We start from the raw sequence: 21,635 nt of genomic DNA, 5'->3' as shown, positions 1-21,635 counted from the left end.
GATAACAAGAGACTTATGTTTACTCAGTGGTCAGTAACAGGCTCCACTATCCATACAATTATGCTGCCACTTGTTACACTGACAGGTGTGCACGTCTACACTATATTTAACAACACAAATTTAATCTGAGATGGAGAAAAATCTTTTGCATATCTATTTGGGAGTCCTTGAAATAAAATGTGGAGGCAAGAGCGAAATCCAAAAGTGGCTTTTGGCATGTCACTAAATTTTAGAAGTGGGTCTTGCTGTCACTCAAAACATGGGAGATGGCTTTTAGATGATGCAGGTGGGACAAGTGTTTCTGTAGTGTTTGAGGGTGGGATCTTATTTGAGAGCATTATAATGAGTCACTAGGTATATGAATATAGGATAATCAAAAACCTCCAGTTTCAACCGCACATGCTGATAAGATTGAGTTTTTCATGAAAGTCAACACAGTCTCAGATTTAACATTTATTATGTGATTTATAATCTCCTACAGTAATTAATGATTAATCTGCACTACTTACGTAAACAATAATGTAAACAATTGAGATGCTACAATGTGGGCAGCAAGTATCATTCTAATGTTCATCTGTGATAATTAAGTCCAGCTTCTTTAAAAAATATAGATCCATCTTCATATTGACAGTCTCGTACAAGAGTGAAATTAAAAGTGCAAAAATACAGCATTCGTTATTAACATTAGCAAGTGTGGATGACACTTTTAACATAATCATTCAGATTCCCTGGCTGAAATACCTGCACTGTGGAGGTTACAGTAAAATGCTACATTCACTTCATGCCACTGGTTGGCATGTCGTTAGTCTTAACTATTTTCATTCTTCCCATGTACTTATAGCTATTGGTGTAGATTGTCACAGTCCGACTGGATCAACCCTTAAAACAAAGGAAATATGCAAAACAAACCATCAAAAATATCCCATTCTCTACCGTGTGATGTTAATATGATAGTGAGTAATGAGTGTCAAGTCAGTGTAATAGGTCTTGTCAACAAAATTGTGCAGTATGAAGATTAAATAACTAGCTGGCAACTGAGTATGAGCAAGTTTCACTATCATATCCCTGCGGTCATCATCGCCCTTGTACCTGCACAGGCACACAATTTCCCAGCTTGTGTTAATATAGTTTGGGTCATAAAAAGTTGATGTGTGATACTGCATATTCTACCAGCAGCGACAACAGTAAAGGACTTCTGTGGGCTAGATGGTGAGAGAAACAGAATGCCAAAACAACTCAAACACATGCCACCTTAGTTTTGATCGACCAAAATGGATGGGCATTGTAAATGTACCATACTACGACACTGAAATAATGCGTATTTTACCACTAGCAGAAATCAGCAGTGCATTATGATTGTTCGGAGGTGTACACGTTGATACTAGATGGCAAATGAGACCCGTCTTCTCAGCTCTTCCCCATCATCTTCAAGAGGAGCTACAAAGGAAGGAAGAGATTAAAAATACCATCAGTTTCTCTTAGTTTAAAAGAAACAGTTCACCCAAAAATGAAAGGAGTTGTACCATATCTAAATACACACAGCAAATTAGCTAATGCAGCTTCATAGCAGCCATATCCAGCACTGCTGAGATGAAGGAGACTGTGTCCAGCATGATTTTCTGGTAATCTGAGTTAATATTAAGGTTTCTTGAACTAAGAGCTACACTAAAACCTCAAGCTCAGCCTCAAGCCTCAAAGTAAGTCATTCATTAACAAAACAACTCCAGACTGCATCATCTTACTCCTTTATTTTTTTACTAACTTCTCGACTTCTACACACCATTTATGTTCAGCTCCAAACCATTTCAAAACCAACTTGCAGGGGTGACAAGCTAAGTGTAATAATGTAATCTGTAGAGGAGACATGCTGACAAAATTTAGGCCTCACCTGTCAACGAAAAAATAAACCAAAAATCCTCTACAGAACCCATTGAAAAATTTATAAGATAAAAAATATCGCCCAAGCTATAGGTTACCAAAAAAAAAAAGCAAAAAAGAGATATGCTTTAAAGTGGCTGGGTTTTGTGAGTATAATGTACCTGTGTCAGGTGGTATTCCCCATTTATCAGTTGCTCAATGATATTAAAGTGATCGGTGTTGGGAACATCCTCCATCGTAACAGTCAGTCCTGCTGCTTCCAAACTCTTCAAGGACAGAGGAAAGAGACAAGTAGTGAGAGGAAAAAAAACCTTTGTCTCAGTTTCATATAAAAATCACAATACACATCACAAGTCAGTGTGACACTGAGAAATGTTAACAAAAGTCTGACACCCTTGCAGTGACAAATATCTTCAGCATGGTATAAGCAGCTTTGTAACAATCACTTCTTGAATGACAACCTGTTTAATTACGTTTTGTGTCACTGACAAGCAAATCTTGGGAAAAGAGATTAAGAACTTGATGGATAACAAAACTGAATGCCACATATTTCTCCACTGATGACAGATTGTCTCCAGAATGGGCTTAGAAATATACAACACAGTGACTATCACTTTATAGACACCATGTGTGTACTCTAATCCTAAAACCATTTTATCTTATTGAGGCTCACCAAAGAATACACAAGACAGTCTCTACATTGACCTTTAACTTGGGTCATAGGAAGACCAGTAAAGGTATAATCAAGTGAGAGAAAACAATTCCTTCTGTAATATTGTAGGATCACCAACTTTGTAGTAATCTTCCGACTGCCTGCGAAACTCAGGGGAGTCGTTCTGCGCCACAGCAACAACAATGTGGCAGCTGGAGGAGGAGAGCTTGAGCTGAGGGACCAGCTTGCTGGGGCTGTTCCTCACTGCCACCTCCCTGTGGACAGGAGACAGGGGGAGAGGCTGCAGTCACTGACTGGCACTGACACACTAGCAGACGACAATTACACACAAACACACACACACAAGGAGCTGGAGAGGAAGAGCATAAATGCACTGTCTGATTTTCACAAAGAGAATGGTTTCACAACATGCACATACATAAACGTGTGTACACAGAAATCTGTCCACAGTAAAGTCATTGTCACTGACATTACTACGGCATCATTTTTTACATACTCTGTCATCTTCAAAGGCTCGTTGACGTAGGTAGACAGGATGGGCAGGAGGTCGTATATCCCACTGACTAGGAAAGCACCTGGAGACGACAGAAGACGTGGATTTCACAAAAGGTCAGCAGAGGAGGAGGAGAGCACCATCAGAGAAAAGAGAGTGTAGAGAAAAACAAGATCAGCTGCACACCATTTGTGTTTCAAACACTCATCTCTGTACATCTCTGCCTCCTCAGGATGTCCTCAGTGAATCCTAATAAAACCGAGCCATCTCATCGAGTGGACCTCACCTTTGATCTGAGGAGTGACGTTGTATTGCGACCAGTCTGTGGAGAGGACCATGGCAGCCAGATGAGCGCCGGCGGAGTGGCCACACAGGTACAGACCACTGGGGAGTGTGAGAGATCAGCCATGAACAAGAAGTGCAGTTTCTGTGCCAGTCTCACAGTCTACATGTACTGTTTGTGCTGATGGTGTTTAGCTCTGTCTGAACAGGGGGGAGAGGACTGTTCAGGTTGGGTGATGATAACTCACAGCTTTGGCCAACTTTACATGATGTAACCTGAATGTAACTGCAGTTCCTTGCAGCTTTGTTGTGTTGGAGTTATGAAAATCAGAAATTGCGTTTGGCATGTTCAGCATGTTCAGTGACAATAAAAATGTAATTTGCAACCTGAATGCTAATTATATGAAAGTGGCTGTGTGTAAAACCAGCCTTAGGTGTGAACAACATTCATACTTACTAATTACTGTAATCTGACAATAATGCAACTTAGTCACTTAGATTTACTTAGATACTGCTTGACTAAAAGCATGATTTGTAGAAAATTATTTTTTTACAAGTGCTGCAAACTGTGGTTAAGATTGACAGTGCATAAATAAACCAGAGTGGTGTCTTACACTTAACTGACTGATCTGAGTTTTCTTTGATACCCACAACACAAAGTCAACAGAGCCATAAGGGAGAAGAAAAAAAAAAACATTCGCACAGTAGCATAGCAGTACCAAAGGAGTGCTTACAAGAAAATGGATAAGAGAACATGTCAAGCCTGAAGTGTCAAAGCCTGACTTCAATCCTCTAATCTCCGCAGTGCAACATGCCACATATTGGCAAGTGTCCTTGAGAGATGCCCTTTCATCTTGTGCTACCAGTTTGCATGCAGGAAATGACCCACAGCATGTGCTTTGCTTTAAAAACTGTGTGCTTATTTACAATGGTCGCCTGTGGTACTTATACTTTTCACAGCAAGAGTTGTATTATGACGTGGTGATGAATTCAGATCAGCTGCCCTTAAGTGGGGGATTGTGAGGTGGAATAAAAGACCAGAAGCATGGATACCTGATGTGAGAATACTGCTGAATGACGGACACAACACTCCTGCGCACCTGAGACACCATTAAGTCCATGTTCCCTGAAAAGGAAGTGACAGGGCCACAGGGAAAGGGGCTGATATTCCCGGCACAATGATACATTTTTTACAACCTTCTCGAGGTGATCCCTATTAGAGGGACCAAGAGAAACATTCATATGTCAGACTTCACCAGGACTGTACCTTTGGGAGCGATGTCGTAGCCGACGGCAACCACCACTACGCCTTTACTGACCAATGGGACCGCCATAAATCCAGACTCCTCCTTACTGTGTGTACATACAGATTCAGCATACACAACTTGAATGAGAACTACAACCAGAGAATATATATATATCTACTTCATACTGTAGAGGCTTTATGGAGCAGAATATTGTACCTGAGAAACTGCCAGTAACCTCCATGTAGGTAAATAACCAGGGGGACGTCTAAAACAGAGGGAGACCTATTAGTTATGACATATTAGTTTCCCCAGACAATCATGGGGGAATAGCATGAAATTGCATAAAGGTATTATAGTAGCAAAACAACAGAGAACTTTTAATGTTTGAATTTACACTCTAAGAACCCACTGTAACAGAAATTTGATTTCACAGCGAAACTTTGCAAATGAGCAAGTCAGTATTTGAATGAATGGAATAGACCCAATTGTGTTTTTTTTTTTTTTGTTTTTGTTTGTTTGTTTGTTTTTCCTTGTGTAAATCTGTGATCATAACTTCTCAAATCTGCTGCTGCAGCCTCTCTGGTGCATCTCTGAAGCTGACCATGCTGCCATCAGTTTCTCCTCTGCTACCTGTAGATCAGGAAGTTTTTGCAGAGCTTATAGTGATTTTATTGGAAACCCACCAGCAACTCCAATAGAAGGTATACTGTAATCTGTAACCAAAACTTTATGTACCTCTTTATCCTGGATATATAACTTTATTGGGGATATACATTTTCAACCAACAGCTGGTATAAGAGCAGAAAGGGAGTGACAGCTCTGTAATGCTTGCAATGCTTGCACGACCAATCAGAAGAGCTGTTTAAGGCCATATTTTTGTTTCTTGTTTGTTCCAGGCAATCGGAAAAACAAAAGAAAGCACACACACACACAGTTTTCATTGTACAAGCCTCACTTTTGTAAAGATATCCCTGTGTTTCCTAGTGAGGTTTGTTTCTTAAATATTTACCACAAGATTTCTCATCATCTCAGGGAGCGCTATTACATCAGCCTCTAGCACTGGAAAAATGCATCACAATGAGTGACTGCAGTGGCTCTAAGTGAAAAGTAAAGGTCTCAAGTGATGCTGACTGATGTGTGTATGCTGATGAGTATAAGCCAGACATCGCCAGGTAATCACAAACTTCTACCTGAAAAATGTATTGAGCAAAAAAGTAACTTTTGTTCCATTCTTTCAAATGCTGATCTCTGATTAGTGAAGTGTGTGAATTCAAGGTCCACACATGTTTTGCTATCACTAATTCCTTCAAAAACAACTTGACACACACACAGCTCATACCCAGAGAGGTGGTGCTGGGTATGTAGACATCCAGCTTCTCCCCCTCTCCTTCCCCATATGGCACATTGAGCAAAGTTTGGGCCAGGCCACGGGCGCGCTCTGTACCTGGACGGACACGCGCGCACGCACACACACACACACACACACACACACACACACACACACACACACACACACACACACACACACACACACACACACACACACACACACACACACACACAATACAAGAGCATGAAGCAGTCGACGCAGACATGAATGATTCAGCAGCAAAACCCAGACAAACCCGTCCGGTGAGCCACCCATTCTCACAGATCTCAGCTAGTATGCTGATCCCAACAGCGCTGTCCCTTCGTCACCTCAACTGGACGACTGTGTTATGGCGGAGTTGAGCCCCAACACACACCAACCTTGTCTCAGAGCCGCCACATGGGCCTTGATCACGTCGTCTGCCGACATCCTGTGCGACCAGCAGCTGGGGGAGTACTGCCTCTCAAGCTCCTGACGGGCGGAGAGGACACAGAGCTGTCAGCTGGGCGGCCATACAAGCCGACTCACCCTCCACCAGCTGGTGAAGGCAGTCCCGTCAGGTCATCAACGCCACCGCCGCTATGGTAAACAGCGCCCTCTGCTGCCCAGCGCCCGCACGACAGACAGGCGCAGCCCACCTCTGCCTCAACGAGCCTGCCAGAGACTTTAAATGGTTGGAATATTTGTGCGCTCGAGTGAAGCACATAAGCACCTGCCTCCACACAATTTTTCATTCAATTCAAGTGCCGCTTTTGCTATGGAGCCCTTAAAGCAGCCGAACTGTCTGATGCGATATTTTAGGAATCAAGCCTCACAGTGGAGTGAAAGCATGGAGATGACCCATGCGTGACATGAAATTCAATATTGACACATCTCACTCAGCTCCTCTCCACCCCCTAAACGTCTCATCTCAGCAACTTTTATTACCACGTTCCCAGGTGCAGGGCGTATCTCCCACTATGTGAGGCTGTGGTTGTGCGCTCACTGGCAAAGGCGATCATTAACAGAATGAGGAACACTAACCCTAACCCTTAACAACACGTGAAGCCAGACATACAGGTCAGTGACTGTAACTGAGAATCATCTCAATCTCCTGTCCTGACAAAAGTAGACCATTATAGTAGCTAAAGTAATGAGCAATGTATGGGCTTGCCTATTGTTAAAATGAGATTTGAACTTGAGAAATAATGTTTGTCCATGCAAAGACACAGAAATAGCTCGGTGACTGCTGGTTGACTGGCAGGGTAACATCGTCCGGACAGTGAACGCACCACAGAAACCTGCACATGACTAATCAACAATTTAACACTCAGTTTTTCAAACAACCATTTTCATCCTAATGTGATAGTTGTTATTTCCAACAATTGTGGGAATGAGCCAGCGGAGAGGACAGAGAAAACATTCCTCCAGTGAATGACAAAAAAAAAAAAATATTGCATCGGAGGAAAATATGAACCGAAAGAAAGACATCACCCCCCCAGAGTGAGAAATTGCAGATAACGGGCTTACATCTTTCTTCATATCAGTCCAAGGCGTCATTGTATCTGTCGAAGTGACTGAAATCCTCCTGACTGACTCCCAGGCTCAGGCAGCACATCAGCATTGTACTTTGGTCTTCGTGTTGAGCAATGAAGATCAATCACGTCAGTGACTCGAGCAGCCTCCGCCTCTTTCCTCTGCAGGCACAGACACACCCGACACACCGTCTGCATGATTATAGGCCTATCTATCTCTAAAACACAGTTGAGCTGCGATTACTGCCACGGTGCGCTCTCTTACATGTGTGGATCTGAGAGAGAGAGAGAGAGAGAGAGAGAGAGAGAGAGAGAGAGAGAGAGATCAGGCAGTGTCTTTAAAACACACTGAGGCGAAAAGTGCTGTTCATTTTGCACTTCATAGTGCCTTTACAGAAAAGTCCATTTTGTAAAAGCACCACACATAACAGAAGATATGGCACTATTAACTATGTAATGCACAGCTCAAGAGACTGAAGAGCTCTTATCTATTTTAAGCGTCCCTCAATCAGCAGGCTGCGAGACGTCAGATGGTTTGGCTGGTACTTTATCAATATCAGTACACAGGCTGCGGTAACCAACACCACAACAACAAAACCTGACTGATCACGCTCACATTAGACTGACTCTCTCCTCCAAAAACAGGAACAAGAACGTAAACATCCTCTCTAGCTCTCTGCCAACCACAGGTGCAATATCTGACCAAGTTTCTGTCAGAGGAAGCTGAAGAGACTGACTCCATAGCTTCTAGGATCCAGAATCACATGTGTTAAAAATAATTACAATGTATATAGCAACCAAGTGTGTGATGTTGCATGCAATCACAAACGTGCAATCACATACAGGACAAGAAATCAGTTCATACACCGAACATAAATGTATTTATAAGCATTGGCATACACAACAAATCTCTCTCTCTCTCTCTCTCTCTCTCTCTCTCTCTCTCTCTCTCTCTCTCTCTCTCTCTCTCTCTCTCTCTCTCTCTCTCTCTCTCTCTCTCTCTCTCTCTCTCTCTCTCTCTTCCACTTCATGCATGTAGCCTGGTACACACTGAAACGAGTATATCACCCTGTAGATATAATAAAGACACACAGGGGTTTGAACACACACACACACACACACACACACACACACATACACACACGCACGCACGTATACACGCACGCACGTACACAGCTGTTTGTCTGTAGCTCTTCCCACGCGCGCGTTTCCATTGTTTTGATTGATTCCCATTGGCGCCAGCAAACCACCTGTTGTCTCGAAGCTCATTGGCGGAGAGCGTCACGTTGCTCTGCGCCCATTGGACGAAGTCACTTCCGCTGTGAATCCGCGCCGGTAGGAGCTGGGGAGCGCGATATTTAACTTTATTAGGGTGTATGCTTTGTTACTGGGAGGACGAAGAGACACCACTAGACTAATTTTATTATTTTCTCGATAGGTCAGAGGTTTGTTTAAGTAAAATATGGACTGTTTGGATGTTCCGAGAATCCTCCCCACCTCCCCGCAGAAAGCAAGAGGACAAATCCAGGTTTGTGGCCCATTAATTTACACCCTTAGATATGTCGTGGCGTTAACTAACGTTTGCAAATTTCAGAGAACGACATAATTTAAACACTGTGGTTATGTTTTTCGGTTTTGTTTGGTAGTTAACGTCCCGGGCATTGTCTTTGTCAACTTCCTGCGTCTGACCAGTAGTCACTCTGTTATTTGCAGGTCATTTTTGGACCGATGTTTTCAGGAAAAAGGTCAGTAAACTTTACCTCTGCAAACATAAATAAGCAAACTTTTCTAATATGTAGTGTGTTTTGTGTTATTGATAGTTTCTGCACAGTGAGCGGGACAAACTAATGGTGGCAGAAAACCCGCCCAGTCTGTAATATCCCGCCAACCATGGAAACTTACTGTAACTGTTGTGGAGCCCCAAGACCTTTTTAAAAACAGCTCATTGCACAACCTGACCACTGTTACACAAGTTAACACCCTTACGTCTGATTACTTTCACAGGTTGTGAGTAAATGCATGTCATTTGATATTTTGCAGCACTGAACTGATGCGGAGAGTGCGCCGTTTCCAGATCGCCCAGTATAAATGCTTGGTGATTAAATATGCCAGAGATACACGCTATTCAGAGGATGGCATGGCCACACACGACAAGTAAGGCAGCTGGTTTAATTCTGCAAAGACGCACACATTCACAGAAGTCTAACTGTGTGTGTGTGTGTGTGTGTGTGTGTGTGTGTGTGTGTGTGTGTGTGTGTGTGTGTGTGTGTGTGAGTGTGAGTGTGTGTGAGTGAGTGTGTGTGTGGGTGAGTGTGGTTAAAATAAATAATCTGAAACTGATCTAAGGATGAAATGTCTTTATGATCTTGCTCATCAGATTAGACTTTATGTACAATCTCCCTAGGTAAACAAAAGCAAATGAAGTTGCATAATAAGGTGACACGTATTTCCATTAAAATACAGTGTCCCCCTCTCTGTGTGTGTCCTTTCAGAAACACAATGGCAGCAGTGCCAGCCAATCAGCTGAGAGATGTCCGGTCTCTGGCGCTGCAAGCATGCGTCATAGGAATTGATGAAGGCCAGTTTGTGAGTATGCTTTTTCAGTTTGACTTGGCTGCACTCATCAGTCAGTGTTTTCCCTCAGTAGACATTAGGGAGTATCTGAGTTCGGAAGTCTTGCTGCACAACAGCAAAGATCTAGACCCACTTTGTAAAGAAACGATTTATTTAGACATGCTTTGCAAGTACAAGACAATAAGGCAAAGCAATGTGTTTTGCTTCATCAGACATTTTTGAGATTTCCTGCGCTTGACCAGCACCCACCCAAAAAAAAAAAAAAAAAAAAAATACTGGGCTGTGCAAGAGGTATCTCTTTCTGTAATTTGAAAGTGGATATTAGGAAGTCGTTCTGTGACATGAACTAAAATGTGTTAACTGTCTGATTTTGTGGAGTATTCTCACAAAAGGAAAGGAAAAGGTCAGGATTGGCTGGCTAGAGAGCCCATCCAAATTCCTCTGCTCGCGTCTACCTCCCTCTGGACAATGTGCATCTAATGTGCTGCTCTTGTGTTGCTGCAGTTCCCAGACACAGTGGAGTTCTGTGAGGAGATGGCCAATTTAGGCAAGACCATCATTGTAGCTGCCTTGGATGGGACCTTCCAGAGAAAGGTGTGTGTATGAGGGAGTAAATACAATATTTGCATCTGTTCATAATTCCAATTCCCATGAGGCGTGTGTATGTGTGTGTCTGCTCCATGGGCAGAAAGAGTGCCACTGTGGGTATAGACAAAACAAAATGACAGAAAGAGCACATTTTTATGGAGGGATGGCACCAGGAGCAACATGCCACTGAACAAAAGCCATTTACAGCGATGCAACGCAGCTCAATGTGCCCATTATTCAACACTGTGGCGTGTCTGTTCTCTGTCCTGAGCTCGTAATAGAATAATACCTGCATCTACGAGGCCATCTAACTGTTTTTGTGTTGTCTCATGTCTTGTCTTGCAGCCATTTGGAAATATTCTGAACCTGATCCCTCTGGCGGAGAGTGTGGTGAAGCTCAACGCCGTGTGTATGCAGTGTTACAAAGAAGCTGCCTACACCAAGAGGCTAGGAGCAGAGAAGGAGGTGAGGGGAGAGACACGAGAGTTGATGTATCAGGCAGGAAGTGAGAGAGGCATCCAAGCATGCATTTTAAAAACCTGCAAACGGGCATTATCTGTTTTCCTGGCCCACCGCACATCATGCATTTATATAGATTTGTATAGATCAGTGGTTCTCAATTTTTTTTTTGGCTCATAACCCCAAACAAATACTTGACCTATTTGGCCCCCTGTGACCGGCTGCATATGCAGAGTGGTGAACAGTCCGGCTAACGAATGAGCATCTGTTCAGGGTGAACAGGTGGTTACAGGTGGTCGAGCAACTGTTTCATTTACTTCGTTTTCAGAGTTTTAAAATTACCCAGCATGTCACCAGAAAAAAAAAAAAAACTTGCATGAAAATATTTATTTATTTTCTTTTCACTTACGTCTCAATCATCCTGCAAACCCGAAGGAGGTTCTCAAACCCTGAGTCTAAGAACCACTGGTATAGATCAAACATGCTAAGCAAACTTTTTCCATGCAAATAAACAAAAGGTTTCAAGCTCAGCACCGACAGAGGGTGTATTTCAGTTGTGAGCTGGGGACTGGCTGTTTTGAACAAGGCACTCAGCCCCTGACCCTTTTCAAGAAATGTATATGTGGAGGGGTGTGTGAGTGTCCTGCAGGTATATGCAGAAAGACAGTGCAATCCTCTAATTACAGCTGGAAACATAATCAGCAATATGGCAAAGTGCTATATCCACACTGCAGCATTTTTTTTGGTAAATGTAAAATATGTAACAAAATTGCATTATGTACAAGTCGTGTTTCTTTGGTGTAGTCCCCAGGAAAAATCACATCATCTTAGCAACTTTTTCAGGGAAAATTAAAATTATGATGCTAAAAATGTTTATTTTCAGTAAAATCATGAATAATGTGTTTTGTGTGCTGTAGGTGGAGGTGATTGGTGGAGCTGACAAGTACCAGGCAGTGTGTAGGAAGTGTTACGGGGGTCTAATGGGGGACAAGGAGAACAGCGCTCCCCTGCGGCATGAAACTCCACCGCAAACACTCACAGGGAAACAGGACTGCAAAGTTCCCAGGAAGCTCTTCTCCTCACTCCACCTCTGAACGAGAAAAACAGGACCCGAGGAGAGAGTCAACTGTAAACTGGTTCTGTGTGTCATTAACAGGTTTTTTTTTATGTTTGAGTTAGCATCTTATTTTTAACCCGTTTCCTCAATTTGTCCTCGTGTTTTGTGTCTGAAGGATGAGGCTTCATCAGTCCGCTGTGTGGGCACCGCCAGCCTTCTGTTTGTCCATTTGAGTGTATTTTTCAGTTAACTGTACTATTCATTTTAACTGTAATTTTTGCATTTTGAACATGGCATTATTCAAGCAGGTGCTTTACTTATTTTCAGGGTACTGAGATGTAATAGCTATCACCCTGTAATGAAGCTGCACCTCGATTTGAAGGGTGACTGCGATCCCAGGTCTGAGGCTTGAGAGAGTAAATTACAGCGTTTCAACAAAGTCTTGTATGGACAGGATAATAACTATTCTCCAACTTGAATTTTTTTTATGTTTTCATCTAGCACACTAGGACAGTGACGTGTAATCCAATGCCGTCACATAGTAGTGAGGACCGAAATAACCTGTATAAATCCTGGCAGGCTCCAAGGCTGTCTCATGAGTTGCCAGCTTGGAATGGGAAGGTTCCTTGCATACATTTATAAAAAAAACCTTTTGGTTTCTGGGTTATTGAGTTAAACGTGCAGCAGTAATCTTAGTAACGAGACAAAGAGTGTACGGTGAATGATTTTATTCTATGACTTTCACACATAAACAAAAAGTCTACTTTTCAAGTAGATGGCTGTTTGTTGTGCTTTTGACACCATGACTTGAAAATGACAAAAACATATAAGCAAAAGAGCATTTAGCAACTTCATATCTCAATTTAATTGGAAAAAATAAAATAAAATTAAAAAAAAAAATGTATACATGTGATACAGCAAAACAAGCAAACCAAAACATAACCATTTTTTATAAAACATCTAATAGAAATCATAAGATATGAACAAGTTATTTCTATTAATCTAATTTCCCGAAAACTAGTACATTCATATCTAAAATGTGGACCTTGCTTAAATAAGGTAAATTAATCTGTCAATAACAGGGAAATTGAGGTACAATGCACATCTCATTGAACTGCCAAATTTGATCAATTTATTATTATTATTTTTAACTTTTAATTTCTTAGTTATCTCATTGCAACCATTATTGGCCTTTACTACACGATGGGATGGCAGCTGGAGTTTGTCTTGGACAGTGGGTCTGAAGGCATACCCACGATGAATTTACAATCAGCTGACAAACTACGGCGGTTAAATCTAGATTTAGCTCAGTGGGTCATAGCAATATGTTGTTTTTGTTGAGGGTGCATTAAACAGGGAAAATATTTATTTATATGCCACAGCATGATTATGAATGATGGCAAACTGGCTCAAGCACAGCAACAAAAGCAGATGTGATACATGTTTGTGTAGCCTGCATGTAAGTTGGCAACCTTTAAATGTGCATTTTAGTCAGTGTTTTACATTTACTTCCCTGTACAAGAAAACTTCCCCTTGAGGCACAAATGATTGAAATTAATAGCACAGTGTCTTGGGTTCAGTAAGTTGTGTATGTGTTTAATTCTGAATAAACAACTTTAGTCAGTTGCACGTCTTAAATAAATATGAACTATGTCTTTGCACCGCTGTAAGTGCTCCCAATATCGTATCACAACATGGCATCACGCGCAATAAATAGAACTGCATTTACATTCCAGCCTGTCATTTGCACAGATCTAAGATCAGCTTACACACTAAGGCAGCGCTGCTAGCTGGGACAGAAGTACTGGGGAAAAAAAGCAACCTTAGACCCAACTTTTGTGTCCAGTTTTGGGCGAGCCGCGGCAGCTGGTCAAGGCCACTTGGGGATCAAACTGAAAACTTACTGTAAGGCACGATCGACAAAGTAAACCAGTGGTGGTGTTGCTGAGGTGTTTAAATATCCCTGTGACACACGGAAGTCTGCCTTCCTAGTGTTGGTCTCTGAAGTTTAGATAATGTAGCCTGTAAACATGATTAAATAATCTGTGTCAAAACTATCTACCACCAACAGCCTTGAGGAAGTCTGAGGCTTCGCTTTGCACGGGCCACAGAGGCAGTTTTGTCGCTGGTGGTTAATAAGTTACTACTCAGCATGAGGACAGAGCTGCTAGATAAACCTGTTCAATAAGTACCTAGTTATCTGCAGGTGCCTCCTGTCAATCTGAATGTTACATCACTTTACTTAAAACCAACACTTGCACATGAATATTCAAAAAATGTCTCTACATTTGACACCTGTAACCCACTTTTGATCAAACAAATGGAAGTTCTACTGTTGCACAATCCCCCCCTGAAAATGGCTGTTGGTTAAGCTGGTATTCAAAACGTCAATAATTTGCAGAGAAGACAAACATAGCACACACAAGCAGTCTTTCTATGTTTTAAGCAAGGTTTTCGTCCGAGCATGGCCTTGCAGTTATCAGATTATCAGATAAACTAAATGCTAAGGAGACAAAGAAAAAAAAAAAAAGAGTGTTTCATCTCTTTAGAGCCAATGTGGGGCCAAGAAACAGCCCTCAAACAAGGTTTTCTATATGGAAACATTTGGTGTCAGCTGGGTTTTGCCATTGGACCTGGTACTTGCAGAACCAAGATTACAGAATTAAATAAATTTGTCTTCACTTACAGGTCTTGAATGCGCTGGATGGAAAAGCAAAATACTGACACTAAACCAAGTGCAGGAAAAATAAACATGTAACCATTAAAATGGCAGTTTTGCATAGTCATATCTAAGTACAGATGCACATTCTTCTGGATCAAAAGGCATTGGGTTCCAAGTTCAGATTCCAACAGAGGACATGGAGGAACAGCTGAAGGGCTGGCCGCTTCCACAGGAGCTCTTACTGGTGGATTATTCTACATTACGTGACCTTTAACGTGCATGTCGTGTGAACAAAGTCCCTCTACTTATCCTTTTCAGGATTAGCCCCCTTGAGGTAAAAGTTTCATCTTTGCACACAGATCTAAAATCAGATTACCCAATCATCAGAGCTAATCTCAACGATCAGCCTGGTGTATTGAGGTCTGAACACAGACAAAGGATCTACAACCCTCTACCTAAACCGCAGTGTTCCCCATCTCCAACTCACAGCTGGACTGCTCAGGCTCTCAGATGTGACGGCACCTGGAAGACCGCATTAAATAAAACGTATAACCACATCAATATGACATAGCAAGCTATGGGTCTGCACGGTGCAACTGCAACAACTGTAAATAAAGAGATAACCTGGAACAACACCTCCTCTGTCTCCTCGCTCGACCTCAGTAGGTGGGGGGCTGGTAGCCTTCGTCTCCTTGTGGCTGCGGCGTCGGGATGAAGGGCGGCTGCTGGTGCAGGTCCGGCCCACTGCTGGGATATGCCGAGTAAGTGGTGGGGGTGTAGGGGGTTGGGGCGTAAGTCGGGGGGTAGGGCGTGTGGTGATCCGGTGGGGGCTCGACGTAGGTTGGCACAGCAACATCACCAACGCCACGTCGGTAACGACCCAAAGCAAAGTAGGCAAGGATTCCCTGCGGACAGATGCCAAGCCGGTTACGATCCCTTGACTTCCTCAATCAGTCCCTCAGTATTAATAAATAAGATCCCAATCATTGTCCTGTCAACATATAAAGTGGTAGACATTTGTCTGGCCGATCTAAGAGCAGAAGATGGACCTACAATAATCTTAATCATCGTATAGACCTGCCCCATGAAAGCTGACACATCAAATCGTTTATTATAGACCCTGTCAGTCGACTGAGATTCTTAGAGTGGAGCAGTCATTTTTATTTGTTTAATAATTCCATTATTTATATTTTTAATCTTTAAAAAAAACTTAATAAGAGCTTAATTTAACCAGAAATTCCTGTGTGCTGTAACATCACGGTGCAGCTGGATTAATGAATTTAATAGATGCTGCATGCTCAAAAATATGGTCATTTGACTTATTAATATGGTCCATTAACACTGAAACCTGTGGTGATGCATTTTTGATCGTCAGAATGTATGAATTGAAATAAATAAACAACAAATATTTGTGTGGATCTGATTTGACTGGTGAAATTATGAGCACAGCCCTATATCATACTAAAGCTACATGATGAGGACAATGGCTAAAAGCTGTTATTTTGTCTGCAGTAGCAGTCCTCCTCACCCAGGTGGCGATAGAGAAGAACGAGAAGGCCACAGTGGCTCGCGCAGCGTCCTCAGGGATCCCGCTGACATCGTGTGTGCGGCCCCACTGACTAGCCAACAGGCAGAAACACACAAACCACAGGAAGGTCCACACCCCTAGAGAACATAGAAAGACACAGATGCACAAACACACACACACACAAGCAGAAAAATGGTCATTTGTTTTTCCACACTGCATCAAAGGATATGAATGTGCTCGGCTGAAAACAGTGTTCAGTGTTTCCCCAGCCACTTCACACAATTCTAGTTTTGACGCACATAGATCATGTACTACACTGAAAGCAAACCATATTGGTTTAGATGTTTCCCAAAGAGGGCTGAATCGAGGACAACCGGACTTGGCTGTAGATTGTTGAAGATGTTTCACTTCTCATCCAAGAAACTTTTGCAGTTCTGACTAACTGGTAAGAGGTATTTAACCTTTGTGGGATCGTTCAAGGTCACTGATGTCAATTTGGTTCATTAGTTCTCCCGGCTCTTGTAATGACAGGAGTATAAAGTGTCTACAACCAAGTCCAGCTGCTGAGAATCGTCATAGACATTTTAGATCTTTCAATTCATTTCCATTTATTTTGGTACAGTATGAAAATCACAGACTTAAAATTTGCCTCACATAAGTAATCCATCACAGCATCTTGCCATAATACTTTATTTTTATTAAAGTTAGATTTTTCATTGCACATGTTGATCTGAAAAGTCTTCAGGTCTGACACACCGCTTATATGCTGATGAGAAAGTCCAAAAGCTGTGACTTCCATGTTCAACAAACACATTTCATACTTGGCAGCCAGACTATCATAACTTTTTAAAAGACAGAAGCAGCCAAATCCACAAGAGTCTTTCCACAACATCCATGTTTGCTTATGGTTTGTCTTTCAGGTTTAATAACAACACAAATGCAATGCTGTCCAGAGCGGAACTGAAGTCCCAAATGTAGGAGCTTCCCATCAGCTGATCTGCAGACTTCCCATCAGATTGTGCGGTGATGAAGTAACTTGGATAAAACAAATGTTCCCTGTGATGGATTACTTATCCCAAGCAAACTGATATTCTGTCATATTGGCAACAAATTGAAGTTGGAAGTTGGAAGAAAGGAAAAAATCATTCAAAAAAGTGTGGTTTGCTTTGGAAAATGGTTTGGAAACTGGACTTGTCCTTTAAGCTGAATGGAAAGTAAAACAGAGGGACCGTTGGGAATGAGGAGTGATAACTGATGGATAGTGCATGATGACATGATGTGCCATACAAAATATGTTTGGGAAAGTTTTGATTTACATCCTAATACAGCCTATTTAATTCACACCACAGAGTCTAATCCAAATCTTGGAGGTCATTTGAAGCTCCTGCTCACCTGAGAATCCCAGGTCAGCCAGGACAACATACTTCCTTTCTTCTGCGTTGCTCATGAGAGGAAAGTAAGCATCTAACATCAGGAAGCCCACGCAGGCCAGGAAGGCGATCACCCCAATGCCAACAGCGTAGTTACACGCCGAGTCATTCTGGTTGAAGATGCACTTCGCATCGGGGCTGTGGGAGGGGTTCACGTAGCCCTCTGTCGTGATGCAGGCAAACACAACTATGGCGAAGATCTGAAGAGGGGGAGAGGGTGGCAGATAAAGACCACAAAATGAAGCAATGATTGCATTTCTTCTATTCTCCATCAACTCAGTGAATTAGAAATATGCCAGCATGTTTTAGCAAGCCTGAAACAACAAGAGTTTATCTTAGTGGCATATATGGTGCTAGACATTTATCAACTGGGTGAGTTGTAGAAAGGAAGAGGATCAGTGAATCATGTCATTTCATCCATTCATTACATTTTTTAAATGAAAATGTTCATGCACCAAAGGGATAAGGGGGAAAAAACACTAAATAAAATAGATAACTACATAAACAAACACAGGAATTCCAAAATCACATTTGCCAACCCTTTGCCCAATGTCAATTTATGTAACCAGGTAAATACCCATGAAAATGTAGATTAATGTATGCTCTCATACAAGCATTCACACTTACAAACATCTGCAAACATCTACATGGGTACCCATGCATGACACCTCTCCGGAAAGTCAAAGTGTACTATTTAAAATTATGTTGATGAAAAATGAATATGATTGCTTTGGTCCGGTGGGGGGAGCGGGAAATTCAGGTTTAGCTTGTATCTTGAGTCACCCAGACCATCCACAGTGGAGTTAAATGAGTCATACTGCACAATTAGCCAGATAATGCTGCAAAAAATGAACAAAATAACCTGTAAGTGCTGTTCACAATTGATAAATGTGGCCAACAGAAACCCACAAGACCCTATATTACTGTTTACTTTGACAAACTGTCCGAAACATGATGATTACATGTGACACGGTGTTATGACTTCATGCAATAACAAATGCTTCTTTTGGCTTGGGCGGCTGTGTGTTGCTGCTTCTTGAAATATCCCCTCAGCGCTTCTGCTCTCACATCTTGAGGTGAAGAGCGCCAACTGCTGCCTGGTTCCTCTGGCCGTCCTGCAGTCTGTCACTGTCTGCTCTGGTTACCCACCTAACCATGTGACCTACTTCTCAGTGCAGCTGCCTGCCATGTGACTACAGAGATGCCACCGGCTCCCTAACAACGTCCATAATGAGCCTGAGAGAGAGAGAGAGAGAGAGCGCGAGAGAGAGAGTGTAGCGGGTGGGAAGAAGGATGAGGTGAGAGGGCAGAGAGAGTTAGGCCTTAATCCTGCTGATATGAAGAGACAGGAGAGAGAAAAGTGAGCCGCAGTGCACAGGCAGAGGGAAAGAAAAGACGGGAGATACCAAGAGAAGTGAATCTGGGGATTTCCATGATACAAGAAAGAGGTGAAAGTGAAAAAGCACGTTGGGCGGCTTTTGTAGGTGGACTGAAACATGGAAAGTGTGAGAGGAAGGGAACAAAAACAAATACTGAGTGAGAAAGAGGCGTGCGACATATCTTGTTTGGCATGACCCACTTGTAGGAACGTGGAGGTCGCAAACTCCAACCCGCGTCCTTTCCTCATCGTGTTGTCTTGACACAGAAACGGAGGCAAATTTGAAATAGTGCTTCAATAATGGATTTCATTCATAAGGAATGCAGTGCAACTAAAAACAATGATCCCGTTTGTGATACTCTGTGCTTTATTATTCTGGAGTTTAAGTCAGGAAATTCACTGATATCACTCAGCAACTTTTATTTCCAAGTTTCACTGTGTACAGCCCTCTATTGTAACTATGTAAGAGTAGGTATAGTGCATTGTGGGAAATGTAGGCATGGTTACAGGGCAAAAACTCCAGTCTTGTGCTATATTTTATCTAAAATAAAAAAATAAATAAATAAAAATTAAAAAAAAAAACAGCTACATGTCATGGCCAGTATGAAATTGGAGATGATTCTGTAAGAGTTGAGACATCAAAGCGAGGTCCCAATTCAAAATCGGTTGAGGACGGCTGCCCCATATGTGTGTGTGTATGTATGTATTTATGTGTGTGTGTGTGTGTGTGTGAGAAAGAGAGAGAGGGAGAGAGAGAGAGAAGAGGGCTAGATCACTGGCACACACACACCAGGAGAGCAATACAAGGGGTCAGAGGGGGAGAGGTGTCACCTTACCTACCCATCAGCCCCTGTTTACAAATGACACACACACACACACACACGCAATCTCTCTCACTCTCTATTACACACACTCACTTCCCCCACACACAAAAGCACATAAATACTGTACAGTTGTGGCAACCAAGGGCACATTCTCCCCTCGATCCTCATCTGTCTCACCTTGTATTCACATGTTGCCACACTGGCCAGATTCAGCCAGCTTCATCTAGCGGTGTGTGTGTTTCTCATTAAAATCACAGCATGTGTGATTCATATACATCTCTAATGAGCCTTAACATACCCTGGAAAGTAGGAGATGTGTTGACTACCGGCCTCAGTGTCAGAAATCAGATATATTCAAGCTGTTTCATTCAGGCATGTCAAAAGGATGACACTGAACACTCACTTCCTTGTTTATCTCGAGGACGTGACACTCAGAGGCAAATGAAATGATTAAAACTGTGCCCTGATTCATTCGAAGCCACCACCGTGCAGGGTCATTCGCCATCTGGTTCATTTTGGAGTTTCCAGAGAACTCAGTCCTAACCACAAAAACAAATTTGTCCCTCCTGATTTACCTAGCAACAAGTGACCAAGTGTACATTCACTTCCCCAAACTTTCCTTGTTCACATGAATTCCCCCATCCATCCATGCATACATGAATACAAGAGCTTGAAAATGTGTGTAAACCTTAAAGACTGTCAACCACCAAGTCAAGGGGTTTGATGAGCTATACAGCAGTACTGCCAGACAATTTCAGCACGGCTTTAGACTACACATGGGCTGACTGATCTACTGCCACCACGCAATAAGCGACGTTTTAATATATATATATATATATATAAAGAAAAGACATATCTATATTTTGTCACGGCTTTTGTGCTGACCAGAAATAACACTGGGTTAACGCCTTTATCTGGCTGGTTTCTTTCCTCTGGTGGTGGCTGCGCTGCAGTTTTTCTGTCTTATGTGTCACTGCTTTGACAACAGGCTGTAATGCTCAGTGTTGACCTGCGCTGTCACCGACCAGCTGCATGCAACATGACGCCGTGCGGTGAGGCTGGATTGGTAGCCTGTTGTTTTGCATGATACGGCCCGAGAAAAAAGTAAAATATTGTGATTTAACGCGCTTAAAAAGAGCGGAGGGTGATCGTGAGGGCGGTCCGGGCCAGGCGCGCCACCTGTTCACACAGCACACCGACGTCTTGTTGGGTGCGTCTCTCTCCTTATTGTAACCTTTGGCCACTCTGCCCCGTGCAGTAACCCTCGCTGTGATTTAATATACAAATTCATCCATCCTGCTCTACTGGTCACTCACCCAGCTGAGGATCCGCACGATGGTTTGCGGCTGTCGGACAAACTTGTGGAAGTCGAAGCCTGCGCCTGCCAGCGACGCCCCGTACGCACTTGCACCGCCCGTCTCCTCCATGTCTGCTGTGTTGCCTGATCCTCTGGAGTCACACGGCGACCCCGCAGCACCACTTCTGCAGCTCCGACTAACCCACTTCCACCTTTTGCTTTGCTTTTTAGTTTGCTGGACGTGGACAAGATCCACCCACGGTGAACGTCGAGCGCGTCACATAGGCGGAGTTACGTGCAACCCGGGTTGCGCTCTGAGTGTGGCGCACAGGCAACTTTTACTGAAGTCAGTGTGAATGCTGAAGCACATGATTATCCCTCC

At 42.7% G+C, this 21,635-nt stretch overlaps 3 protein-coding genes across 4 annotated transcripts; 1 reads left to right on the top strand and 2 right to left on the bottom strand.

Moving 5' to 3' along the window:
• Window positions 1-440: 440 nt before the first annotated feature.
• On the bottom strand, window positions 441-7,699 carry afmid (arylformamidase). Its single transcript, XM_030050244.1, has 11 exons — window positions 7,452-7,699; window positions 6,323-6,413; window positions 5,913-6,017; window positions 4,790-4,838; window positions 4,594-4,679; window positions 4,380-4,452; window positions 3,331-3,428; window positions 3,048-3,126; window positions 2,670-2,805; window positions 2,040-2,144; window positions 441-1,437 (listed from the first exon to the last, which is right to left on the bottom strand). The coding sequence occupies exons 1-11, from the start codon at window positions 7,479-7,481 to the stop codon at window positions 1,408-1,410; spliced, it is 882 nt and encodes a 293-aa protein (XP_029906104.1). The 5' UTR covers window positions 7,482-7,699; the 3' UTR covers window positions 441-1,407.
• Window positions 7,700-8,779: 1,080 nt separating this feature from the next.
• tk1 (thymidine kinase 1, soluble) lies at window positions 8,780-13,422 on the top strand. Its single transcript, XM_030059114.1, has 7 exons — window positions 8,780-8,984; window positions 9,170-9,201; window positions 9,497-9,610; window positions 9,949-10,042; window positions 10,535-10,624; window positions 10,964-11,083; window positions 11,995-13,422. The coding sequence occupies exons 1-7, from the start codon at window positions 8,919-8,921 to the stop codon at window positions 12,169-12,171; spliced, it is 693 nt and encodes a 230-aa protein (XP_029914974.1). The 5' UTR covers window positions 8,780-8,918; the 3' UTR covers window positions 12,172-13,422.
• Window positions 12,848-21,504, bottom strand: syngr2b (synaptogyrin 2b). 2 transcript variants are annotated; one of them, XM_030059113.1, is made up of 5 exons: window positions 21,273-21,504; window positions 17,717-17,954; window positions 16,325-16,461; window positions 15,433-15,701; window positions 12,848-15,318 (listed from the first exon to the last, which is right to left on the bottom strand). In XM_030059113.1, exons 1-4 carry the CDS (start codon window positions 21,381-21,383, stop codon window positions 15,456-15,458), a joined length of 732 nt encoding a protein of 243 aa, XP_029914973.1. In that variant the 5' UTR covers window positions 21,384-21,504; the 3' UTR covers window positions 12,848-15,318; window positions 15,433-15,455. The 2 variants fall into 2 exon arrangements, with proteins under 2 accessions (XP_029914973.1, XP_029914972.1); XM_030059112.1 differs by having other exon boundaries at window positions 15,421-15,701; window positions 21,273-21,502.
• Between the last annotated feature and the right edge of the window lie 131 nt (window positions 21,505-21,635).

Source organism: Myripristis murdjan, chromosome 1 (assembly GCF_902150065.1).
Source record: "Myripristis murdjan chromosome 1, fMyrMur1.1, whole genome shotgun sequence".
In the NCBI taxonomy this organism is placed as follows: Eukaryota; Metazoa; Chordata; class Actinopteri; order Holocentriformes; family Holocentridae; genus Myripristis; species Myripristis murdjan.
This window is presented reverse-complemented; position numbering and strand designations above follow the sequence as displayed.

Excerpts from the sequence above, each read along its gene's own strand:
- afmid (XM_030050244.1), bottom strand. The coding sequence starts at position 7,481 with ATGACGCCTTGGACTGATATGAAGAAAGAT. Across the intron at positions 6,018-6,322 it reads TGTGGCGGCTCTGAGACAAG|GTACAGAGCGCGCCCGTGGC; the intron begins GTTGGTGTGTGT and ends GTGTCCGTCCAG. Across the intron at positions 3,429-4,379 it reads CAGCAGTATTCTCACATCAG|TGGTCTGTACCTGTGTGGCC; the intron begins GTATCCATGCTT and ends CACACTCCCCAG.
- tk1 (XM_030059114.1), top strand. The coding sequence starts at position 8,919 with ATGGACTGTTTGGATGTTCCGAGAATCCTCCCCACCTCCCCGCAGAAA. Across the intron at positions 10,625-10,963 it reads ATGGGACCTTCCAGAGAAAG|CCATTTGGAAATATTCTGAA; the intron begins GTGTGTGTATGA and ends CTTGTCTTGCAG. Across the intron at positions 11,084-11,994 it reads GGCTAGGAGCAGAGAAGGAG|GTGGAGGTGATTGGTGGAGC; the intron begins GTGAGGGGAGAG and ends TGTGTGCTGTAG.
- syngr2b (XM_030059113.1), bottom strand. The coding sequence starts at position 21,383 with ATGGAGGAGACGGGCGGTGCAAGTGCGTACGGGGCGTCGCTGGCAGGC. Across the intron at positions 17,955-21,272 it reads TCGTGCGGATCCTCAGCTGG|ATCTTCGCCATAGTTGTGTT; the intron begins GTGAGTGACCAG and ends CCCCCTCTTCAG. Across the intron at positions 16,462-17,716 it reads GGCTGACCTGGGATTCTCAG|GGGTGTGGACCTTCCTGTGG; the intron begins GTGAGCAGGAGC and ends TATGTTCTCTAG.